The following is a 25,861-nucleotide window of genomic DNA, read 5'->3' as shown; positions in this document are numbered from 1 at the left end:
GAGATCAGTTTTTCCAATTAAGTGATTGTGCACTACTTGTATTATCCAATATAGCTATTAAAAAATGAAAAAAAGGTCTTGGACGTCACTGTAAAGGAGTTGGGATGCAATATAAACTTTTAAAACTAAAGTATGATCTATTCATTATTATTTTTAAAGTCTAGTATTATACACCATGGAATACTATGCAGCCATAAAAAATGATGAGTTCATGTCCTTTGTAGGGACATGGATGAAACTGGAAACCATCATTCTCAGTAAACTATCGCAAGGACAAAAAACCAAACACTGCATGTTCTCACTCATAGGTGGGAATTGAATAATGAGAACACATGGACACAGGAAGGGGAATATCACGCTCCAGGGACTGTTGTGGGGTGGGGGGAGCGGGGAGGGACAGCATTAGGAGATATACCTAATGCTAAATGACGAATTAATGGGTGCAGCAAACCAACACGGCACATGGATACATATGTAACAAACCTGCACATTGTGCACATGTACCCTAAAACTTAAAGTATAAAAATAATTAAAAAAATAAATAAATAACATAAAAAAATAAAATAAAAAATAGACACAAATAAACATAGCAATATTTTAGATACGGGGGAAGTGAAATAAAGGATAAAACACCACTTATATTTCTGGTTTGAATAACTGGATTGAGATTTGATTTAATGAGAAGGGAAAATAAAAGAGGCAGAGGAAGAAAAATAAAAGGAGGAGAAGGAAAAAGATTACAACAGTTAGCATCGTCAGGCACTATGATACCTATATTGATTTTCATTTTGTCATTATAGCTCAAGAGGTAGGTATAATTATAACTTCCATTCTGGACATATAAAAACTGAATTCAAGCCAGGCACAGTGGCTCATTCTTGTAATCCCAGCACTTTCAGAGGCTGAGGCGGGAGGATCACTTGAGGGCAGGAGTTTGAGACCAGCCTGGCCAAGATGGTGAAACCCCATCTCTACTAAAAATACAAAAAAAAAAAAAAAAAGCCAGGCATGGTGGTGCATGCCTGTAATCTCAGCTACTCGGGAGGCTGAGGCAGGAGAATAACTTGAAGCTGGGAGGCAGAAGTTGCAGTGAGCTGAGATGGCGCCACTGCACTCCAGCCTGGATGACAGAGCAAGACTCCGTCTCCAAAAAAAATAAAAAAGAACTTGTACAAAGGCACATAGTTAGTAGATGATTTGTCAGTACTTCAGACAAGCTAGTAGAACCCATAACAACAAAACAATTTATAGAGGTGATGGTGCCACAGTCACCAACAAGTCAGATTTCCACTGGGTTATTAACACTGAGCTTTCCATTATCGATTTAAAACAAAATTTGTAAATAATGCAAAATTATTTCTCATTAAAAACATGAATGAGTCTGTAATCCCAGCACTTTGGGAGGCTGAGGCGGGCGGATCACGAGGTCAGGAGATTGAGACCATCCTGGCCAACATGGTGAAACCCCATCTCTACTAATAATACAAAAATTAGCTGTGTGTAGTTGCGTGCGCCTGTAGTCCCAGCTACTCAGGAGGTTGAGGCAGGAGAATTCCTTAAACCCGGGAGGCGGAGGTTGCAGTGAGCTGAGATCGCACCACTGCACTCCATCCTGGCGACAGAGAGAGACTGTCTCCAAAAAATAAAATAAATAAAAATAAAGCAAAACATGAATGAAGAATACATGGTATATGTCAAAAACAGGAAATTCTGGATCTACTCATTATATCTGTTTTTCATATTATTTTTGAACTGTGAAGCATTATCCCACAAACTATGTTTTAAAAATTAATTTAGCTGAAAAAATATATATATTTTTGAGAGAATAAAATCTATGATTATGTTTAGCAAAAAAGAAAAAAAAAATTTCAGGCAGCACTGGGCTTCCATTCCCATCCAGCAGAAAGAGGAAGGAGCTGGGTAGTCTCTGTCTCTCTCTAAAAGGAGCACGCACTCTGCTGTTTTTCCCTCTTCCCATTCCAGGTTTTTGTAATAGAACCAAGAAAAAAAAAAGAAACCATAAAACTTGAAGAAATTAATTTAATCCAAGAAACAAAAGTGTTTCAGGAATAAGAGAGTAAGTAGTTAATTGTGTGCCAAACGATACTTTAAAGACAAGGTTAAATAAACCATGAGCCAAATTTCTTGTAGAGACAATGGTCAAGTGAATAAGAGACATAGGAAAATAAACATTTATATAATTTGTGGCAAATAAAAAAATAAAGTTTTATAACATGCAGTGGAAATAACCCACAGTAACATGTACAATGCTTACAGGAGCCACCGTTCTTAGAATAGTGATGATTTCATTAATTGTTAAGATTTTTCTTTATTTTCTTAATTTCTATATTATTATATTCTTATTTCTATTATTGTATAATTATCAAATATGTTACTTCTAAAAAGTAAAGGAATCTATTGAATTTAAAGTATCTTGTAAATAGAATTTTCCAAGACTCTCAAATCTTTTGAAAAAAATTGTGTCCCTGGTATGCTGACTTTATTTGCAAAAAAAAGAAAGCTTCAAAGTCCCTAGACGTCCACCCAGCTGTTTCTAGCTTCTGTTATATTTACTCCAATTTATCTAGCATGGCATATAATTAGTTGTTTGGGTCATTGAATAAAGCCTGACTGTACTTGATTATGATTCACAACACATTATTTATATTGTCATTATAAAGGCAATTTTGGGCCAAGGTACATTTCAACTTCTTTTCATTGGGAAAAGCATGTCGAAAAGCTGGTACATAGCCTCCCTCCAAACACTATAAATTATTTTCTGTATGTGTTTAATGACAACATTATGTGTTTTTAATTAAAAATAAATGTGCCTAGAGAGTTCTCCAAAAATACCCATATCCTTGCCACAATATCTGTCTACAGAAATTTTTCACAGCAGTTGTCTAGCTCAAAGTCTATACTTATGAAAATTTTCCTCAATTTAGCTAACAGAAATTAAATTAATTGATGTTTACACTCTCCATGGAACATTTTTCATGGTTACAACTCATGAAATAGTGGACACAACAAATATTTGTGTAAGGGGAAAAGAAAGAATAATTCAATTGAGAATTGTATTCCTCCACTGAATATAAGCTTCCGAAGGCATAAAGTATAGCTGACACAGATTCGCTCCCCTTCCAGACTGGTATTTTTACATATGCCATCCCTTAAGACAGTGAGTAGTGTCACAAGAAATCTAAGATGATAGCTTGTTGATTGTTCTCTGCCTGTTTTCTAGACTCTTGTTAGAGGTCTGAAATGGCTGCGCTTTGTATTAATCTCTATTAACCCCACTCCATTCCAAAGTAAATAAAGTTGGTATTTTTTTCTTTTTAAACTAGCAGTGGTACATACGAAAACCTACCTGGCACATAAACATTTAAGAAATATTTTCATTTATAGTTACCTCAAAAACCCAGGTTCAGTTTAATAATTTATGAAAGTTATAAACATGAGATCAAATTTTGCTTATGCTTTTCCTTCCAGGGTTTCACTAAAAAGCCGTAATATTGTTTAGGAGTCATAAAAGTCTTTAATTTATATATCACAGCCTGCTTTTATTTGGTCTAGAGATCTACATAACACACATGTTATGCATTCCCTAATTGCTCATGCCAACATGATGACAAGAATGCTGAGATTAATTACTTTAATGCTAGCCTAACTCAGCTATTCTAAAGGTCAGATGAAGACTTGCTAAAAAGAAACCAAAACTCTATGAATTAGCTTAACTACTGCAAACTACTGTGATAAATTAGGATTTGTGCATAATTTATTCTTTTTTTTAAAAAAAAAGTCTACATTGTTAAAGAGTTTCAATTTATTAGACTAATTTGTGTATTCTGGAAGGAGACCAGCTCCCATCATCTTATTGGACATTTGATTTAGGATTTTTACCATCAGCACTATTCCTGCTATACGAAGAGGGTGTTACACAGTAGGTAGCTAGTCAGGCAAGAGCAGGGAAGGAGAGCACCTTCCCACCATACCGCCCACTGCTCTCCCACCAGGAATGTCAGGAAACCATCAGGTGATAGTTAGGCAGTTGTCACACTGCCTCTCTGAAATAATAATTGTGTTGCAGGACTTCTCCCTTACTTGAGCTAAAGACAGGGTTCTTTGTCTCACGGACACAAAACTTCAGGCAAGCAGACAATTTAAACGGTGAATAAGATAGGTTTTTTACTGGGTGAAAAATGAAGAAAAGGGGAAAACAGGGACTCTCGCTAGGCCAGAGTGCCCTGCTAGAGTCCTTCCTACCTGCGGTTCAAATTCCAGGTTCCACATAGGAAGAGGCCGGGCCAGGCTCCTCCCTGCTGCGAAGGGCAGGAACTTCCTGAGACTCCACCTCAGTGGGCAGGCTAGTTGAAGTTTCTCCAGGGACCCGCCTCCCTTCTGGCTGTCTCAATTGGTTACAGCTGTTGTCAAGGAAAGGCAGTTTCCCAATAGACAGAAACACCTGAAACTGGTAAGGGCAGGAACTTCCTGAGACTCCACCTCAGTGGGCAGGCTGGTTGAAGTTTCTCCAGGGGCCCGCCTCCCACCGGGCTGTCTCAATTGGTTACAGCTGTTGTCAAGGAAAGGCAGTTTCCCAATAGACAGAAACACCTGAAACTGGTAAGGGCAGGAACTTCCTGAGACTCCACCTCAGTGGGCAGGCTGGTTGAAGTTTCTCCAGGGACCCGCCTCCCACCGGGCTGTCTCAATTGGTTACAGCTGTTGTCAAGGAAAGGCAGTTTCCCAATAGACAGAAACACCTGAAACTGGTATAGCTTCCCAATAAGTAGCTTCCCAATAAGATCTCAGGAGTCGGGTAAGTAAGCTTAAGCATGTGCATTAAGAGGAAAAATGGTGGAATTTAACTGGTATGTGACCTTCCAGGGACATTCCACCACTAAGGGAAGAATGCCTCAAGTGAGCACGCATACAACATAAAAACCCCAAGTCGGCTGGGCGTGGTGGCTCATGCCTGTGATCCTAGAACTTTGGGAGGCCGAGGCGGGCGGATCACGAGGTCAGGAGATCGAGACCACCCTGGCTAACACGGTGAAACTCCGTCTCTACTAAAAATACAAAAAAATTAGCCTGGCGTGGTGGCTCACGCCAGTAGTCCCAGCTACTCGGAAGGCAGAGGCAGGAGAATGGCGTGAACCCGGGAGGCAGAGCTTGCAGTGAGCCGAAATCACGCCACTGCACTCCAGCCTGGGCAACAGAGGGAGACTCCGTTTCCAAAAAAAAAAAAAAAAAAAGTTCAAACCAGGCACTTGACTGCCTGAAGTTGCCTGCTTGGCCCTCTTCCAAGTGCACTTTCCTTCCTTTTATTCCTGCTCTAAAGGTTTTTAATAAACTTTCACTCCAACTCTAAAACCTGCCTCAGTCTCTCCTTCTGCCTTATGCCCTTCGGTGGAATTCTTTCTTCTGAGGAGGCAAGGATTGAGGTTGCTGCAGACCCATACGGATTCACCATTGTAAACAAGGGCAGATATGGGTTTTCACTTACAAGAGTCTGATGCTGAAATCTCTAATATAATACTCTTTAGAGATTTAGTTGAAATCATTTTGGTTTGACAAAAAGATTGGTCTATAAAGAAGGGCATTTTCTAAGTCCAAGATTAGCTATAAACTATTAAAAATAAACTGAAGTTTATAGGTAAAAAAGTAAGTTTATAGCGTAAGAACACAAAAATCACGAGTGACTAATTCTCCTGGTTACAGAATGGGGTCATCAGCCATGTGTTACCTTTCTCTACCGAAATAACATGAGGGTCCTCTCCTCTCTTAGGATTTCTAAATTTACTGTAACAATACCAGCATTTTTTGTTGAAAGCAAATGAATTCATAACTTAACATATAGTATAAGATAAACTTAATAGCTTGGGCATGATGCATATTAAGGTGGTATGCTTCACTTCTATATTCCTACATTTCTGCCTAGTATTCCTAGCTAATATCTATTGCCTCAAAAGGTATCCCTGTAGTGAACAACATAAGAGGTAAGCTCTGCGTTGGGTTTTGCTTTTCCACATACCTGAATCTGTCCCTAAATTGAGTGTTTTCTATAAGAGATGTGTCAAGGTTTTAGTTTGTAAACTGATACTTAAAGCATTTACTTCCATCAATTAGGATGCATCCAAAATTAATTATTATATTAAACTCTCATCTGTGATGCAAAATATCTGCTGCCACAGATGCAGTGTCCCTTTGCCTGCCTGGGATTAGGCAAAGATAAAAAAAAAAATCTGAAAATGGTTTTCAGACTCAGGAACACGGTTATGAATAGATTTCACCTCCATGATTAATTATTTAAAAATAAAATGACTGGAGATGGTAGAGCTGGGTAAGAAAGCAAGGAAAAAATGAGTGCATCTTTTATTCAGTAAGAATTATTAACAAACATCCAGAAAAGCTGAGATTCCAAGAAAAGTAAAATTATGCTCAGGAGAGTTCCTCAGATTCATTATTCTGTACTCAGAAAGCAGACTCCTCTGATTTAACTTTGTTACTTTATAAAAATTGATTTCCTTGGTAAACCAAAAATAAAATTCTCAGCTCTTCAGCCAACTGAATGGATCCCTCCCCTTCACCAATGGCATTCTAAAGTAAACCTGAAACACCAGTTCAGGCCATGATGGAAATGGGTGTTCAGACATGTCTCATCATATCTTCCTTCTTTTGGAATTCAGGCATGGCTAGCCAGCATTAACATTAAAACAGAGGCCGGGCGCGGTGGCTCACGCTTGTAATCCCAGCACTTTGGGAGGCCGAGGCGGATGGATCACGAGGTCAGGAGATCGAGACCACAGTGAAACCCCGTCTCTACTAAAAATACAAAAAAAATTAGCCGGGCGTGGTGGCGGGCGCCTGTAGTCCCAGCTACTCGGAGAGGCTGAGGCAGGAGAATGGCGTGAACCCGGGAGGCGGAGCTTGCAGTGAGCCGAGATCGGGCCACTGCACTCCAGCCTGGGTGATAGAGCAAGACTCCGTCTCAAAAAAAAAAAAAAAAAAACATTAAAACAGAGATGTTAAATCTTTAAGTCTTATTTATTTATTCTCCTCTGAAGCCTGCTACCTGTAGGCTTCATCTGCATAATAAAAGCCTTGGTCTCCACAACCCCTTATTATTTATTTATTTATTTATTTATTTATTTTTTGCGACAGAGTCTCGCTCTGTCGCCCAGGCTGGAGTGCAGTGGCGGGATCTCAGCTCACTGCAACCTCCGCCTCCTGCACAACCCCTTATTTTAACACAGACACTTCCTTCTATTGATTACAGGTTGTTAGATAAACATTTTCAACCAATTGTCAATCAGAAAATCTTTGAATCCACCTATGCCCTGAAATCCATCTCCAACATCCCCCCACTTTTAGTCGACCTTCCTTTCCAGACTGAACCAATATACATCTTACATGTGTTAATTCATGTCTTATGCCTCCCTAAAATGTAAAATATCAGGCGGTAGCCTGACCACTTTAGGCACATATCAGGACCTCCTGAGGCTGTGTCACAGGCATGTCCTTAACTTTTAGTCAAAATAAGCTTCCAACTTGATTGAGATTTAGATACTTTTTGGTTTACACTTTCAGCACACACACACACACACAAATTATATCTGTAGTGCAAATAAAGAAGTGATCCTCAAGACCTAAAGTTTCTTTTTCATTTTCCTTTTTTTCCCCCCAAAGCAAAGTTTCTATAGCCTCTTGCCCACAGGAAATAGCAAGACAAGGCATCTGCTGTCAAGACTGAGTGACAATTTGTAATAATTAGCATCAGGAACAATAGACCACTTTTTAAACTCCTACTCAGAGTGCTTAGCAAAGTATTCAAAGTCATTTAAATTGTTTGAGAGATAATAAGGACTAAAGAACTTGCAGGTGTTATGCACAGAGGCAATGAGCACTGCAGTCATTACACCACTGTAATTCCAACCAAAACAATCTCCCCAACAGTTGCAGAGGAATTTAATGGTAACTCACTTTGAGGAGGAAGGTTCTTAAGTGTAGCCTTGAGCAGTAAACCTTTGGAAGGAAGATTAGTAGGCAATTTTTGGCCTCATAGTCATAACCTTTATGGGTGATTCTACCTGAAATTTGGCTTCTGCTTAGCTCTATCTCAGATCCTTTGAAACACCTGTGTGCCTGAGATTTGCTGCAAGGGTGCTATTGCCATTTTCAGAAGACTTATGCCAGCTGCTTTGGAATTGGTAAGGGATCGATTTAAGACAGAAAGAAGTCTAGGAAATAACTGAGAGGGAGAAAGCATACAAACTAACTTAGGAGTCATGCTTTTCATGTCACATAGATGGGATTTTCTTTCCCTGGGTTGTCTTTTTGAATTCCTCCTTGAAATAGCAGCAATGCAGAATTCTGATGAAACAACACCTGTTCCGACCCCAGGGCAGGCTGTTGGGCAGTAATCCTTTTGGATACCAATTCATTCAAGTCTGCTAAATAATTAGTGAGTCAACTTTCCTAGTTGATTTCCATTCCTATGGGCAATACTGACTCTTTTCTAATTTGAATCATTTTATAAGATAATTCTAGAATATAGTTTCCAACAAATGAGATTCCACTTTACCTTAAACTGAAAAATGAAATTCTCTGTGTTAAAGTTTTAATAAATATTTTTAAAATTATTCTTTAATTAGAGAAAAATCCCCAAAATGTATGTATTTGCATTATGTGATGCAAATTATTATTTTAAACATAGAAAACAAAAAAATATAATTTAAGTCCCTTCTGAAATCTAGCAGCATATTCTTTTTAGGACAATGCGTACAATATTATTATTTATTTCACATGTTTTATTATTTTAATGTAAACATCTAGAAAGTAAAAATGACTCATAAATGACACGTATTTGTAGATTTCCTGTGAATTAGTTCATCTAAAACAACCTTGGCACAAATGGTACAGATAAACATGTTTCATGAGCTGTGTATAATTTAATTTTAGAATTAAGCAATTATGCAATTCACATGTATGAATATATAAAGACTAATATATACATATGTTATTTACAACTATGTGTGATGATTAAGTGTCATGTAAACTGAGTCCTTTTGAGAGGAGGTGCCAGCTGGGCTTCCTGGGTGGAGTAGGGGCTCAGAAACTCACTCATTTCCTGCATCAGGACTTCCTTCGGTCCTGGATGAATAATATTGAAGATACATGCTTAAAATATTCCTAACACCAGGATTTCTGCATGTGTTTTCTTCCCCAAGAAAGCTATAAACAGCAAAAATTTTGCTGTAAGTTTACCTGTTTCCTGTCTCCCTCTATCCCTTCCCCCTCCCCTGAAACTAAAGTAAAAGGAATGTTAACTGCCGGTTTTCTGTGACCAGCAGACCTTATCTATACCCCCAATTCCAATTCCTTGTAAACATACTTTGTAAAGTCCTGTAAGATCCTGTCTCCTTTGCCATGCCGCTGCAAGGTCATAAAGTAGATAAAACCTAAGTTGCAATTCCGGTTTTCCTCAAAATCTAAGACATGTCACAAAATAATTTACTGCCTTCGTTTCTTGCTCTGGTAACATCTTCCCGCCGAACGTATTTCCCGCCTTAAAGAGTTTAAAAGGCAATCACCCAAGTCCAGCAGTGGCTACCCCATTCAGGACCCCTTTCATGCTGTAGAAGCTTTGTACTTTCACTCTGCTCAATGAAGCCTACAGCTTTTTCTCGCTCTTTGTTTGTGTCTCTATCACAGCCACCACACCAATTCTTTGGCGTGGCTAGGCAAGAACCTTAGGCGTTACACTTTGGAAATATCTGACATATAAACATTACATTGTTCCATATATTAGACACATACAAATAATTTAAAACTTTATTTCTTCTGTATTATATCTAAAAAAAAAAATTATTAAATAAATCAGATCCCACAAAATAGGGCCTTGAGACAGGGCCTTGCTCTGTCACCCAAACTGGAATGCAGTAGTGCAATCACAGATCATTGCAGCCTTGACTTCCCATGCCCAAGAGATCCTCCCGCCTAAGCCCCACAGGTAGCTGGGACCACATGCACATATGACCATGCCTGGTTAATTTTTAGAAAAAAAATTTTGTAGAGATAGTGTCTCCCTATGTTGCTCAGGCTGGTCTCAAATGCTTGAGCTGAAGTGATCCTTCCACCTCAGCCTCCCAAAATGCTGGGATTACAAATGTGAGCCATATCTCCCTGTAGCAGGACGAGCCGCAGACAAAACCTCTCAGACACCGAGCTGTAGAAGGTAGAGCTTTATTCAGCTGGGAGCATCGGCAAGCTACTGCCTTAAAATCCGAGCTCCCCAAGTGCACAGTTTCTGTCCCATTTAAGGATTCACAACACTAAAGATTTCACATGAAAGGGTCGTCATTGATTTGAGCAAGCAGCGGGTACATGACAGGGGCTGCATGCACTGGTGGTCAGAGAGAAACAGAACAGGGCAGAGAGTTTCACAGTGTTTTTCTATACAATGTCTGGAATCTATGAATAATATCGGTTTCTAAGTTATGAGTTGATTTTTAACTACTGGATTTAGGCCAGGCAGGCCCAGCCCTGGTTTTGGGCCTGGCGCCGGGCTACCTGTCTTTGGTTTTACTTCCTTGTTGTTTTTTCTTAAAACAGGTACTGAGTTTCATGCTCGTCCATGTGAAGAGACCACCAAACAGGCTTTGTGTGAGCAACATGGCTGTTTATTTCACCTGGGTGCCGGTGGGCTGAGTCCGAAAAGAGAGTCAGCAAAGGGTGGTGGATTATCATTAGTTCTTATAGGTTTTGGGATAGGCCGTGGAGTTAGGGGCAATGTTTTGGGGGCAGGGGGTGGATCTCACAAAGTACATTCCCAGGGATAGGAAGAATTACAAGGAAGCTTCTTAAGGGTGGGGGAGATTACAAGGTACCTTCTTAAGGGTGGGGGAGATTACAAAGTACATTGATCAGTTAGGGTGGGGCAGAAACAAATCACAATGGTGGAATGTCATCAATTAAGGCTATTTTTACTTCTTTTGTGGATCTTCAGTTACTTCAGACCATCTGGATGTATACATGCAAGTCACAGGGGATGCGATGGCTTGGCTTGGGCTCAGAGGCCTGACACTGAGTATAAAACAATATAAAATAATATGAGAGGGTCTTTCTCTTCCTTCAGCCCAGCCTATATTTTATATTTTTACAGTGCTAAAATGCTGATATTTAATAATAATAATAAACGGCCGGGCGCGGTGGCTCACGCTTGTAATCCCAGCACTTTGGGAGGCCGAGGCGGGTGGATCACGAGGTCAGGAGATCGAGACCACGGTGAAACCCCGTCTCTACTAAAAACACAAAAAATTAGCCGGGCGTGGTGGCGGGCGCCTGTAGTCCCAGCTACTGGGAGAGGCTGAGGCAGGAGAATGGCGTGAAACCAGGAGGCGGAGCTTGCAGTGGGCCGAGATCGCGCCACTGCACTCCAGCCTGGGTGAAAAAGCAAGACTCCGTCTCAAAAAAAAAAAATAAAATAAAAAATAATAATAATAATAAATGGTATTGCTATGTAGAAAGAAAATTAGATTTGGATAAGAATTAAACATTTTAAACATTTCACCTGAAAGTATAATCTATTATTGGAGGTCTTTTTTAACATATATAGTTTCAAATATACCTAATACTATTACATTGCAAAAATTAAAGTTCATGGAAATTGTTTTAATGTACATTTTAGTATAACCTTCATTGTATTATTATTTTTAAAGTGAGCATTCCTTTTAAAAGAAAAACTATACATATACAAAATTAGCAATTAAACTTTTCATGCGCGTCTGTGTGAAGAGACCACCAAACAGGCTTTGTGTGAGCAATAAAGCTTTTAATCACCTGGGTGCAGGCGGGCTGAGTTCGAAAAGAGAGTCAGCAAAGGGAGATGGGGTGGGGCTGTTTTATAAGATTTGGGTAGGTAAAGGAAAATTACAGTCAAAGGGGTTGTTCTCTGGCGGGCAGGAGTGGGGGGTCACAAGGTACTCAGCGGGGGAGCTTTTGAGCCAGGATGAGCCAGGAGAAGGAATTTCACAAGACAATGTCATCAGTTAAGGCAGGAACAGGCCATTTTCACTTCTTTTGTGGTGGAATGTCATCAGTTAAGGCGGGGCAGGGCATTTTCACTTCTTTTGTGATTCTTCAGTTACTTCAGGCCATCTGGGCGTATACGTGCAAGTCACAGGGGATGCAATGGCTTGGCTTGGGCTCAGAGGCCTGACAAAACTTTTCTGACTGTTCAGATCATAACCAGTGAGTTTTCTCAGTCATGATCATATGTGAAAACAGCATTAACATAATAAACCAAAATACTATTCTGAAATGTATTTGCAAAAAAGCATAATATTTTTTACTGTAGTTAATGTTGAAGCTAGTTTGTTGTTCAATTTATTTTTAAACTAAATTGTTTCGAGAATGACCTGGAGAGTTATCTGGATAATTTAATAATTTCTTTTATTATACAAAATAGTCATATTATGTATAAGTTAACAATATGTCATCTAGTTGTAGAGATGATATTTCTGGAGTTCACACCTTGTATATTTTGTCTGACAATATACATAACTTGGCATTTGTTACAGTTTGAGTATGTCCCCTAAAAATTATGTGTTGAAAACACAATCCCAATTCAAGAGGGATGGAAGATAAGCCTAATGAGAGGCATTTAGGTCATGAGAAATCCACCCTCATGAATGGATTACTGCTGATTATAAAAGGGCTTGAGGTTGCAGTTTCAATCTCTTGTTCACTCTCTTCCTCTCTTGCCCTTTTGTCTTATGACAGGGGATGACACACCACAAAGGCCTTCCCTGATAGTACTTCATGAAGATGTGGACACCATGCTTTTGGACATCCCAGCCTCCAGAACAATGAGCCAAATAAATTTCTCTTCATTATAAATTACCCAGTCTATAGTGTTCTGTTATAGCTTCACAAAACAGACTAAAACAGCATTTTTTTTTTTTTTTTGAGTACTCTTAGCTAATTCTTACTAGGATAAAAGAAACAATGTTGTCCTAATTTCAATCATGGATATCATTGTTTGAGATAAAAAGCTTTTTTTATGAATTTAATTCCATCATAATCTTAGTAGTAGCTAAAAATCAGTAAAGTATGTATATTTTTTCTGCGTAATGCAACCTATATATTTAATATAACGTAAATGTTTAATATAATATAATGCAAAATAATATATTTTATTCTGATTCACTACATAATAAAAAATGGATAAATTTTCAAACTATAATTGCCATACAATTTGATTTACAATAATTTCTTTTATATCAAGACCTTATAATGGTAATGCCACTTATCTTTTGATCGACTCTCCATTATTATTTTTCATTCACTTAAGTGACTACATCCTTCAGTGATTTGGAGGCCTGCAGCCTCTTGAAGTGTATTCTCAGAGGGTTCAAAATATAACATTAGATTTCTGTTTCACTTTGATATTTTATTTCATGGCAGCTATAACAAATAACTTAAGGTGTTTCTTCTGTGATAAGGTAATATTAATTTCCAGCAACAGATGTGGATTCCTCAGTTTTTCTGCCAGGTACAATTTGGAAAATACAGTTGCTATATTTTTTCACAATTTTACTTTTGCTCTTTTGACTCAACCTGGCTATATAACTAGAGATAGTATACACCGTTGACTAAAATTATTTTTGAATTAGACTGTTTAGAAGGCACTTTTAAATATTTGTTTGTTTATTTGCTATTGTGTTTCACTTCCTAACATCCCTTTCCATCAACAATAAAAATAGATATGTTAGAAATATTTACATAAACACCCTTGAGAGTTGTGATCAATTGCAAAGTTTAGAATAAACAGTCAACAAAAGACTGCCATTATGTCAGATATCAATTGAAAGTTCACGGGACAAGGTATACAACAATACCCTTGTATTTGATTTCACTAGAAAGACTCACAGAACTTATTTAAAGCTGTTATACTTTTACTTGTGGTTACAGCTTATTACAGAAAAAGAATACAGGTTAAAATGTGCCAGGAGATGAAGTATTATACCTATGTCAGAATCCAGCAAAGCTACCAAACGTGAAGATCCTATTGCCCTCAACCTGGGGGAGTGGCAAATTTATTAGCTTCTGGGCATTGCTATGTAACCATATACATGAAGTATTCTTAACTAGAAAAGCTTTCAAGTCTTTGGCGTCCAGAATTTTCAGTAGCATTCAATCACTTACCACTGCTGTGGCTGACATTTAGTCTTCATCCCTTTCTGGAGGTTGGACTGACATTTTTATTCCCCAGGTACTTTTGGAGGCAGAACTGAAAACTTGTGGCCCAAAGATTCCATCATAGAACACTTTTAGACTGGATAGTGGCCAAAGCTCCCAGGCAAAGACATTCCCATCAGGAAGGATATTCCAGTGGCCTAGAGACCACTAACCAAGAAACCAAGGATGAAGGCCAGACCTATCTTTTGGTAAAGTTAATTCTTAACTATGCAAAAATTAAAATTACTAAACCTGAAACAGGCACATTGAGTTCAGCAAATGTATGAATCAATGAGTTTTTTTCATCTTTTTTTGAGACAGAATTTCACTCTTGTTGACTGTGGTGGAGTGCAATGGCACGATCTTGGCTCACTGCAACCTCTGCCTCCCAGGTTCAAGCAATTCTCCTACCTCAGCCTCCCAAGTAGCTGGGATTACAGGCCTGCACCACCACGTCCGGCTAATTTTTTGTATTTTTAGTAGAGCTGGGTTTTCTCCATGTTGGTCAGGCTGATCTCGAACTCCCAACCTCATGTGATCCACCCACCTTGGCCTCACAAAGTGCTGGGATTACAGGTGTGAGCCACTGCCCCCAGCCACCATTTTTTTTTTATTTGACATTTCTAAAAATTTCTGTGGCTTAGCACAGAACTATAGTAAAATCATGATATAATTCAGGGATGCTACCTTGCATATTATTCAAAACTTTCAGCATGAATTTAGAACATGCTGGTTTTGCATTTCAATTCAGTTATTAGGCATGCAACATAAGAAAATACAGAACAGAAAGTGTTTTCCATCCCTGTTTCCAAATCAGCCCCTTATATTAAAGTGAAATTCTCATGGGTGCATCACTTCAGTGTCACTTCTTGAGGATACATATCTATGTATGTTAGACATAGGTAAGTGATGTGTGTGTGTGTGTGTGTGTGTGTGTATGTTTCCCCCTCAACCAGATGCACAAGGAAGAGTAAAGCAAAAGCAAACTTTCTTCTCCAACTCTCTTCTCTCTATTTTCCCATTTGCCCTTTCTCTAAACAGAAACTCCTTCTTTTATATTTACTAGAGTAAATTGACTGGCAAATGAGAGCCTTATTCCCATTATCCACACAAAACTCATAATCAATAAATGAATAGCAAACAAATTTGAGTACATGATGATAAAAGAATATCATCTCAAACAAAAATAACTCCTAAAATATAAGAAAGAAATGTTCTATAAAACTTTGGTAGACCATTAATATAAAATTTACAAAAGAAGAAATACAAAATGATAAAACAACATTTTCAGCTACACTAATAGGTAGAGAAAAACAAATTGCTGTGACAAAAATTTTATATTTTTGCAAAATAGATTTCCAGGAACATTCTTTTTTTTTTTTTTTTTGAGACAGAGTCTCTCTCTGTCGCTGCAGTGGCAACCCCCACCTCCTGGGTTCAAGAGATTCTCCGTCTCAGCCTCCCGAGAGGCTGGGACTACAGATGCCCGCCACCACGCCCAGCTAATTTTTTTTGTATTTTACTAGAGATGGGGTGTCACCATGCTGGCCAGGCTGGTGTCGAACTCCTGACCTCGGGTGATCCGCCCGCCTCTGCCTTCCAAAGTTCTGGGATTACAGGCGTGAGCCACCGCGCACGGCCTCCAGGAACATTCTTAAACACATTTATTGGGATGAGATCGGGACCATATTTAAGTTCCTTTTTGGTGTATGCCCAAGGGCTACCATGTTAGCTTGCACGTAATAGACACTCAATGCATATTTATTCAATAGATTTTAGAGTACAATTCTAGATTGAATGTATTTTGTTTATAATTAAAACAAGTTCATAAGCTTTGATCATTGACTGAAAGGAATGTAGTATTGACAGTTTTTATTAAATTTGAAAAGCTCACTCTGGACCTATTTCTGAATGTAAGTCCAGCTTATTTCTATGTTGTAGATTGTAGCAAATTATCAAATAGGAATGTAATTTGGGCACCACAGCAGTAAAGTTGCTTTCAAAATCTTTCTATAGTAACTAATTCCTGACATATATAAAATCATGTATGAACGTGTGTGTGTATATAAGTATGTGTGTATGTATTTACTACCTATTTGTGATTCTCCTAATTACATGGCAAAATTCAGAGTTGATTATGATTATATTATGAAAAAATTAAGAAAGCCTACTTTAAAACATTGAGTAATATAGTCAAGACTAGAAACATTTATTAAATATGGAGATGAAAATAAAATTCAGTCTTCTGACTCTCAGCCCATTACTCTCCTTCTGCTGTAATGGACATCTTCTCTTTCTAACTGGACTCTTGGAAACCCTAAATTTATCTTCCTATGTACAAAGTAACATGGAGAAATATTATAATACTACAAATAATTAAAGCAGAAAAAAACTATTTTTGCATATATAAATTTCTAACTGTTTTAAATCTAGTACTTGTAAACACTAATTTCATACCTAATGTAGAAGATGAAAAAGGGAAAAAGCAACTCTTAAAAATGGTTTTCTTCTTTTCTGTCTAGGCTGTTGCTTCTGTAGTTTAGTTCCCTTTCGGCACTATCAGTCTCTTTTAAAGTAGCAGCACATCTGTGTCTAATACATCCCTTTCAAGGACTGTTATGCTCTTTTGGATAATTGTTTTTCTAACATCATTAGGGCTTTCTAAGCTTTAAGTTTCCACGATATATACTACAAGATAATTTGAACTAAAAAGAGAATAGCGTGTAGAAAATTGTTGTCTTCCCTCAGTTTTAAAACAGAATTAACCTTAAAACCGAAAGTTATTTATTTAAGCATTAATTAAATAGCTAAATCAACTTAGCTTATATAAGGTTCAAAAATTTCTGTTGTCTGGAGAATGTTTATCTTTTCCAAAGTTCCGCTCACTGTTCCACTAATGATTTAAATTTTAGATTCAAACGTATTAGAAACTATAGTTCTAATGAATATGAAGGTCATCTCTGTTTCTCCTAAAAATAAAGGCTTACTAAGATCAAATAGCCTAGATTTATAAGTAGGCAAATGTGGATATTTTTGTCTCTGTTTGTTACTTATCTATTAATAAGTTACCAATAATTTACCATTATAAATATTACAATCTTATAATTATCATAATCATCACCATTATTCTATTATTTTCCCCATTTATTAAATATATTAGATAGTGTATATGGTTTTATATTTTTAAAATTAGAATAATAAAATTCAATCTCCCCAAATCACATTTTAGAAGAACAAAAGTTTTGTATATTTTTTATTAATAACAGGTACACCTTTTCAAATTTTTGACACAGAATGACACATTTTGGCAAATACGTTCTGCTGCTTATTCCTAAGAAGAAAAAATATTTTTCTTGGTAAAATTTCACTGAGAATGCATGATCTCATAATATTCATTATTAAAAAGAACTATGAAGAATATTAAAAACCAATACTATTTTTCTGACCTATATGTTTAATTTTATTTGCAGGCATTATGAAATAAAATATATTAATTCAATATTTGAGTTGTATTATTTGATAACTTTAAGTCAACAAAATATTTTATAGTGAAATATTTTATAATTATACAATCACCAAAGTAAAATAATTATTTAAAAAATGTTAAGAAATTATCAAACCACCTTGTAAAACATGTATTCTAATTTCAGTTTACTTGAATTTATGTCCTACTATCTAAATTCCCTGTTGAACTCAGGCAACAGGGCTAGCAAAATGCAAAAATTTTACATCTTCATGGCAAAATATGCACTGATTCTCAGCTTTTTCCTCAAGGCTAAGCATTCATAGACAGTCATTGACAACATTTCTCTCTACAGTGTAGTTATGTTGACAGTGATATAGATCACCAAATTATTTTTTATAATTCAAGATGTTCAGGGTAAATTCAATCTCTGTTGATTTCATAGAACTTGAACAACTTCCTCTCTCTCTCTCTGTCTTTCTCCTCTCCCTAAGACTGCATCTGTGTACTCAGATATATGTGTGTTATCAACCCATGCTATTGATTTTCTCTTCTCTTCTTGATATAGTTACTGTATGCTGATGACCTAATAAAAATTCATTTAAGAAAACTATGTAAAATTAGTTCATTAAGACATTTTATGAGGTCATAATATACATTATCCAAAATAAAAAGAGAGAGGAAGTCTACGTTGTAATCAGCTAGCGAGGACGTGCACAGACACACAAACACACACACATGCGTGCACGCGAGCCTAATAAGAATCTAGAATGCTATTGAAATAAACTATAATGACATTTAAATTTGAAGTAGGATACCAAATGATTTTTGTATTAAAGTAAAATATTGTTGTATCTCCCAATTTGACATTTATGTCTGAGCTATATCCCCTTAGACAAGTACAAAAGATCTAATAAATAAAGTAATAAAGAAAATAGCAAGTCTATATTCCTATCATCTTAAAGAGACATCACTCATTTTTTAAATTAATGGTAGCTAAAAAATGAAGTGATTATAAATCTCTTTCAAGACTTGTTACAAGAATAGCAGTAAATATACTGTTAAAATCTACATTATTCTCTTTTTAAAAATAATCTTTCAAAATTGTCATAATTTTTTTAATATCATAAACATTGTGTTATGAAAGCAATGAAACAATGAAATAATGGTTTTGTTTGATAGTGCACTTGAGGAGAGAGGCAGTTATCTATTGCAAACAAAATTAGTTTGTAAATTCATTCTGAGAATGAGTTTGTGTTAACAGTTTATTGGTGACAATTATTTGAAAGTAATGATTCAAAAACAATGCAGATAAATTTTTTATCTTATAAAATGTTAATAAGCAATACTTTTGTTGGAAGTTTAATAAAACTTTCATCAAAGATAAAAATATTCCCCTGAAAGCATTTCAGTCATTTTATACAAATTACAATTTGGTTAATCAAAATGAACAGCGAAAGAAATACTGTGTGTTATAATTTTTAGGATATAATGACTTTATTAGTATAAGCATGTCAAGTAATTCTATGACTATATTAAAACTTTGTTAAATTTCCTAAATGATCTTAATTAGGTTTATTATCATTCTAAAACATAAAAAAGATATAGTGATAACTAAAAGTGTCAATAAATAAGGAAAAACTTTGGAACAGTTATGGATTAATATTATGTTTATGTTTTATTTTCCAAAATTATAATTAGTGTGTAAACTAGGTTTACGGATGTTTTGAAATAGGTCAAAATGAGATGAGCAAAATTCTAAAAGAATTTAAAAACATTAGGGCAGTGTTTACATGTGTGATATTATTTGATGATTATGAGTAGAGAATTCTGTTAAGTTAAAGAAATAGAAGCTTCATTTAGATATTCCACCTTTAAGATAATAACTGTAAGTAGTATATTAATAAATTTATCAAAATACTCAAACTTATTGTCATTTAATAGTCAAATGTAAGGTAACTTCTAGTAGTTATAAAACTGTACACTTATTTATTTGTACTGTAGGATATTTTAAAATATTCATTTAAAAATGTTTATTCTTTAAAATAAAAATAGAAATTTAGCCATTCTAAATTTACATGTTTAAACCGGGCGCGGTGGCTCACGCTTGTAATCCCAGCACTTCGGGAGGCTGAGGCGGGCGGATCACGAGGTCAGGAGATCGAGACCACGGTGAAACCCCGTCTCTACTAAAAACACAAAAAATTAGCCGGGCGTGGTGGCGGGCGCCTGTAGTCCCAGCTACTCGGAGAGGCTGAGGCAGGAGAATGGCGTGAACCCGGGAGGCGGAACTTGTAGTGAGCCGAGATTGCGCCACTGCACTCCAGCCTGGGCGACAGAGCGAGACTCCGTCTCAAAAAAAAAAAAAAAAAAAAAAAGAATTTACATGTTTAAGAAATAAAATATTCTAAACATATCAAATGATTTAAGGATTAGAAATAAGCAAACATTATCTATACAAAAAAGGAACATTTACAGAGTTTATAATTCACTAGATCTATATTCAATAGATTATAAGATTCCAGTGTATGCAGTTTCTTACACAATTACAGATATAAAATAAAGCATTGAAATATTTTCCTTAAAAAAATTAATAAATTGTGCTGGTTTTAGTCTGCACAATTTATAAAACAACCTTTGTTAACCAATGGTCAAGTACGTTCCAAATATTATAGCTATTGACATTATTATCTATTGTTATTATCATTGTTAATTAGAAAACAGCAATCAATGTCATTAGATTAGAAAGTAGTTATTCTATTTACTTGATAAATAAGAATGTTAATATAGTTCATCAAATTAGTGCTTTTTCTTTATTTATCTTACATATAATTTTTAACTTATGTAAATCTCATTTATAGCCATGATATAATATATTGAAATGTTCTAAAATGAAGAGTAACACAATTTCAAAATATAAGTAAAAAGATAGTTTACAGTTACATAAAATTTCTAAGAATTACATTATATATTTATTAATAAATGTATATGTAAATAAGATTGCAAATAATCCATCTAAATGTGAATAAGAATTTCTCTACTGTAGAAATATAATTTTAAAAATCATAGATATATCTATTTTCAACAACTAACAGAATAAGTTACTTACTAACCTCTTCTAGATTTTTTTTTTTGTAAAAATAGAGAATAGATAGAATCAGGCATTCTGTGATTTTTTTCATCTCATGTGGCTCATCAATGTATAACCGCAATGGTCTTCTTTTGTTTGGTGCTTTATAAGCATCTGGATGGATTTGAGGAAAATACTACAACTTTCAAAGGCACATACTTAAGTTGAGCCAATAGTGCTACTGACCTTTTAAAGCTACAAGTAACTTCACAGCCAAAATAATAATCATAAAAGTATTAGACGCTTTCCATTAAGCATGGTCCTAATGAAGAATTGTGCTTTCAAAAATTAGTTTATAAATAATCTAACATAGTACTTAGTTCTCAAAAGCAAACATAAAAGCTAAAACATAAAATGTAAGCCTTTTTATCAATGTGAGGCTAATGCTAAGTAACCTCCTATTCATTCTTCTGATGGGATGTAGTGTACTCGAAGAAAAAACTGCTTTTTTATAAATTTATATTCTTTCAGTAGTACACCTTGGGTAATACATCAACAACTTTACTCTGCAAATAAAGTTCAGTGCATAACTGTTTTCATTTATGTATATTTCATATTTTAAAAATTAGTTTAGTTAATTCCTATGGGCTTTTTTTAAAAGAGTAAGAACATACAATATCTCTCTCTTTTTCTTTTCCTCTATCAACAGTTTGTCTCTATAGCAAGGACACAAAATATAAAAACTTTCATTATTGCTGGCTGAAATGTCAAACAGATCCATTTTCAAATCATATGTGATATATGCTTCTAAGGCTTTCTTAAGAAAGATAATGGTTCATCCATACATCAAAGGGAAAAAATTCACTAATTAGAAGAGTATCTGTTTGGCTTTTGCTTTTTTAAATATAACTTTTAACCATTTTAACAACTGTCTGTTTTTAGAGAGAGATTCTTATACTGGCATGTACTTAGAATGATTAAGTACGTGAATCCAGGTAGAGTAAGATAGCTTTATTTCTTCTATCTTCTCTTATTATGTTGGAATGAATAGTTTATATCCAAGTGAATTACCCTTGGTATTCATCTCTGTCACTTGGCCCTTTCCTTTGTGTCAGTCTTTATCTATTTCTATCACTCACTATGCAATGTGAGTCTTAGATTGGGTATTCACTACAACTGTTGATTACCAGTGACTGATCTGAAAATCAAATATGAGAGAGAATTCAAGAGGGGAGAAATTCTGAATATCCATTCAGAGAATCTCTTCTATGCTTAAGACTTTATTCTAACTGTATTGAACATTTAAATATTAAATCAGTCTGCAGGATTATAAATTTATTATGACCCATAACTGGCAGCCTGTGTATAACCTTTCTCATATTTCAATAAATGAGATATAATTCAAATAAAAATGTGAAATTTTCATATGATGTCTTTGAAAAGAACTGGTAAACAATTAATTTCCAGTATCTGGAAAAGATTTTCCATAATTAGACTGAAAAATAACTAAAATCCTCCATTCTAAGCCAATGAAAAGTAAGAAGAGCAGCCTGTTTTAGTCTGTTTGGACTACTAAAAACAATGCTACCATAAACAGTGGGTTAAACTATAAACAGTTATTTCTTACAGTTCTGGATGCAAGAAAGTTCACGATGAGGGCTAAAGAAGATTCAGTGTCTGGGGAGGGACTGCTTCCTTGTTTTTAGATGATCATCTTCTTTCTCTGTCCTCACTTGGCAGAAAGAGAGTAAGGAGCTCTCTGGGGTCTCCTGAGTAAGAGCACCAGTCTTATTTATGAAGGCTCTGTCCTTCTCACTTAGTCACCTCTCAAAGGCTCCAATTTCTAATGCCATCACACTGGGGAATAGAACTTCAACATGTACATTTTTTTCTTTTGTTTCAAGACAGGGTCTTGCTCTGTCGCCCAGGATAGAGTGCAGTGGCACCGTCCCAGCTCACTGAAGCCTCACACACTTCTGGGCTCAAGCCATCCTTCCACTCAGCCTCCAGAGTAGATGTGACCCCAGGCATAAGCCACCACACCCAGCTACATTTTTAACTTTTTGTGGTTACGAGGTCTCACTTTGGTAACAAGACAGGTCTGTAACCCCTGACCTCAAGCTATCCTCCCACCTGAGTCTCCCAAAGTGCAAGGATCACAGGTACGAGTCATTGCATCTGGCCACATCTAAATCTTGTAGGGACACAAACATTCATTTCTTCACACTGTGCCATAGAGATTAGGTAAAATGATCCTCTCTTCTTTTTTATTACCTCAAATGCCATACCTTTACTCTATCTGTCATCTGAGTAGAAGACTGTGAACTCTTAACTTTAAACTCTGAAAAAAAATTTGTCCCCAAAATTTTTAAGATGTAATAACTAAATTCCTAGGGTAAAACAAGTCAAATAAGGACACAGGAAAGGCTACATTACAAATTGGATTTATGGTAATTTTCAAAAATTTAAAGTAATTCAAGAAAACCAAAATGATTTTTATATACTTTTTATGTACATGATGTGTTTTTCATTGAGACAGAGGAGCTAGGATTAAACTTTGTCTCACAATGAAGAAGCTACATAAACAAGATGTTTGCTAGATGTTAAGAAAGAAAAGTTATACACATCAGCCTGCTTTTGCGTGAGCATCTCGAATGATTATTAATCTAGCACAAATGTGGATAAGAGATAAGACCTTGGCAACACAGACATCCTATATGATGATAAGCAATTTCTCAAGGTTGAAGTGTCCTTGTTTTATGATGACTAATGGTGAAAATAAACCACTCACAAATAATATTGAGAAAGTAAAACAACAAGAAAATGAAAAGATTTCCTTGAAGGGTCAGAGTAAAAAAATAGGTCTATGTACTACAGTAAATTCAATATGTTTTATAATAGTATAACATGCTTCTATAAAAAAAGTTTAAAAGTTATAAATAGAAAAATTGAGATTAAAAGCACAAATACAAACCAACAAGAGAATGACATTTAACAGAAATAGATCTACTATGTTACCTGACACATTCGAGCTGACCAAATAGTATTTATGTAATGGAGCAAAGATTGCATTAAAAGTGATTGTAGTGCTGTTGGGAGTTGCTTGGAGGTTGGCGGCGCGGGGCTGAAGGCTAGCAAATCGAGCGATCATGTCGCACAAACAAATTTACTATTCGGACAAATACGACGACGAGGAGTTTGAGTATCGACATGTCATGCTACCCAAGGACATAGCCAAGCTGGTCCCTAAAACCCATTTGATGTCTGAATCTGAATGGAGGAATCTTGGCGTTCAGCAGAGTCAGGGATGGGTCCATTATATGATCCATGAACCAGAACCTCACATCTTGCTGTTCCGGCGCCCACTACCCAAGAAGCCAAAGAAATGAAGCTGGCAAGCTACTTTTCAGCCTCAAGCTTTACACAGCTGCCCTTACTTCCTAACATCTTTCTGATAACATTATTATGTTGCCTTCCTGTTTCTCACTTTGATATTTAAAAGATGTTCAATACACTGTTTGAATGTGCTGGTAACTGCTTTGCTTCTTGAGTAGAGCCACCACCACCATAGCCCAGCCAGATGAGTGCTCTGTGGACCCACAGCCTCAGCTGAGTGTGACCCCAGAAGCCATGATGTGCTCTGTATCCGGAACACACTTGGCAGATAAAGGAAGCTTCTGAGTTTGAGACCATGGCCGTTACAGGGATCATGTAAACTTCCTGTTTTTGTTTTTTCCTCCCGGGTGTTGTATGTATGGTGACTTGTGGATTTATGTTTCATTGTACTGGAAACTTTCCATTTTATTCAAGAAATCTCTTCATGTTAAAAGCCTTGATTAAAGAGGAAGTTTTTATAATCAAAAAAAAAAAAAAAAGTGATTGTAAACACCTTCCAGCTCCCCCAATAGTAATACCAAAATTAAAAAAACACATTGGAGGTAATCGGTTGTCATTGCTATAATGGCACATTATTAATTGTTACTATACATCGGTATTCAGCAATTTTGTTAAAGTGATTTACAAATTATGTTGAAGTTTCTATATATTTGCATTACCTAGAAACAACCACAATTTTGAATCTCCTTTCAAATCTATACGACACTTAAGTCTGTCTGTTGCCTGACTTCAGTGACTAAGACATTCAGTATAATATTGAATAGCATAAATAGCAATGTACAAACTCATATTGTTTCTGATGTTAGTTGAGAGGCTTGTGAATTTCAGTATAAAGTATGTCTAGTAAAAGACATTTTGTAGGTTCCTAAGAATAAATATAACACAATTTGTGCAAGATCATTATATAAAACTTACAAAGTATTATTGAAGAACAAAAGAACATCTATCATTAGGGGAAATCAAAAATGTAAAGATGGCCATTTTCTTATAGTTAATATATGAATCCAGTGCCAATCTCATTAACAAATGAACAATAGTTTTTTTAGAAATTGAAAAAGGATTCAATTTTTCAATTTCTAAAAAGAGTTAGGCAATTTTTACAAAAGCAAAAATAGAACATATCTAACCAGGGAGAGAAACTTATAGAACTGAGAATATATTTTTGAGAAAAGGGATACACTACAAATCATTGAGAGAGAGAAGAGGCCAGATATAGATACATAAATACATAGAGTAATTTGCCATATGTCACATATTATATACATATATATGATAGAAGAGGAATTACAAATCATTAAATTGTGATGTATGGTGAATATCTATTCATCTATCACATATAAATACATACGTATACACACCCATAGATAGCATATATACATATATACACAATTAGATTCCTACATCATATCATATCATAAAAAATTTCAGATGTATTTACACATAAGAAAAATTTTAAATTTTTGGATGAAAATACAGGAAAAATATCTCAGTGATTCATCATGGGGAAAAATTCAGAAAATAACACATGAACAACAGAAAGTCTAAAGAAAACTATTCATTTATGAATTTATTCAACAATTATTGATGCAAGTTTCATATGCCAGGAATTTTTCCAGATTCTAAGACTATAACAGTTAATAATACAAAGTTCCCTGCATACATGAAATTTAAAATGTAGTTAATAATAATTTGGC

The 25,861-nt window shown here is 35.7% G+C and overlaps 1 protein-coding gene across 1 annotated transcript; it reads left to right on the top strand.

Annotated features, from left to right (window-relative positions):
• The first annotated feature begins 23,863 nt into the window (after positions 1-23,863).
• LOC129480315 (cyclin-dependent kinases regulatory subunit 1) lies at positions 23,864-24,646 on the top strand. Its single transcript, XM_055274039.2, has one exon. The coding sequence runs from the start codon at positions 23,921-23,923 to the stop codon at positions 24,158-24,160; it is 240 nt and encodes a 79-aa protein (XP_055130014.1). The 5' UTR covers positions 23,864-23,920; the 3' UTR covers positions 24,161-24,646.
• Positions 24,647-25,861: the final 1,215 nt, after the last annotated feature.

This window comes from Symphalangus syndactylus, chromosome 4, assembly GCF_028878055.3.
Source record: "Symphalangus syndactylus isolate Jambi chromosome 4, NHGRI_mSymSyn1-v2.1_pri, whole genome shotgun sequence".
Classification (NCBI taxonomy): Eukaryota; Metazoa; Chordata; class Mammalia; order Primates; family Hylobatidae; genus Symphalangus; species Symphalangus syndactylus.
The sequence above is the reverse complement of the archived record's forward strand: the minus strand, read 5'-3'. Positions and strand labels throughout refer to the sequence as shown.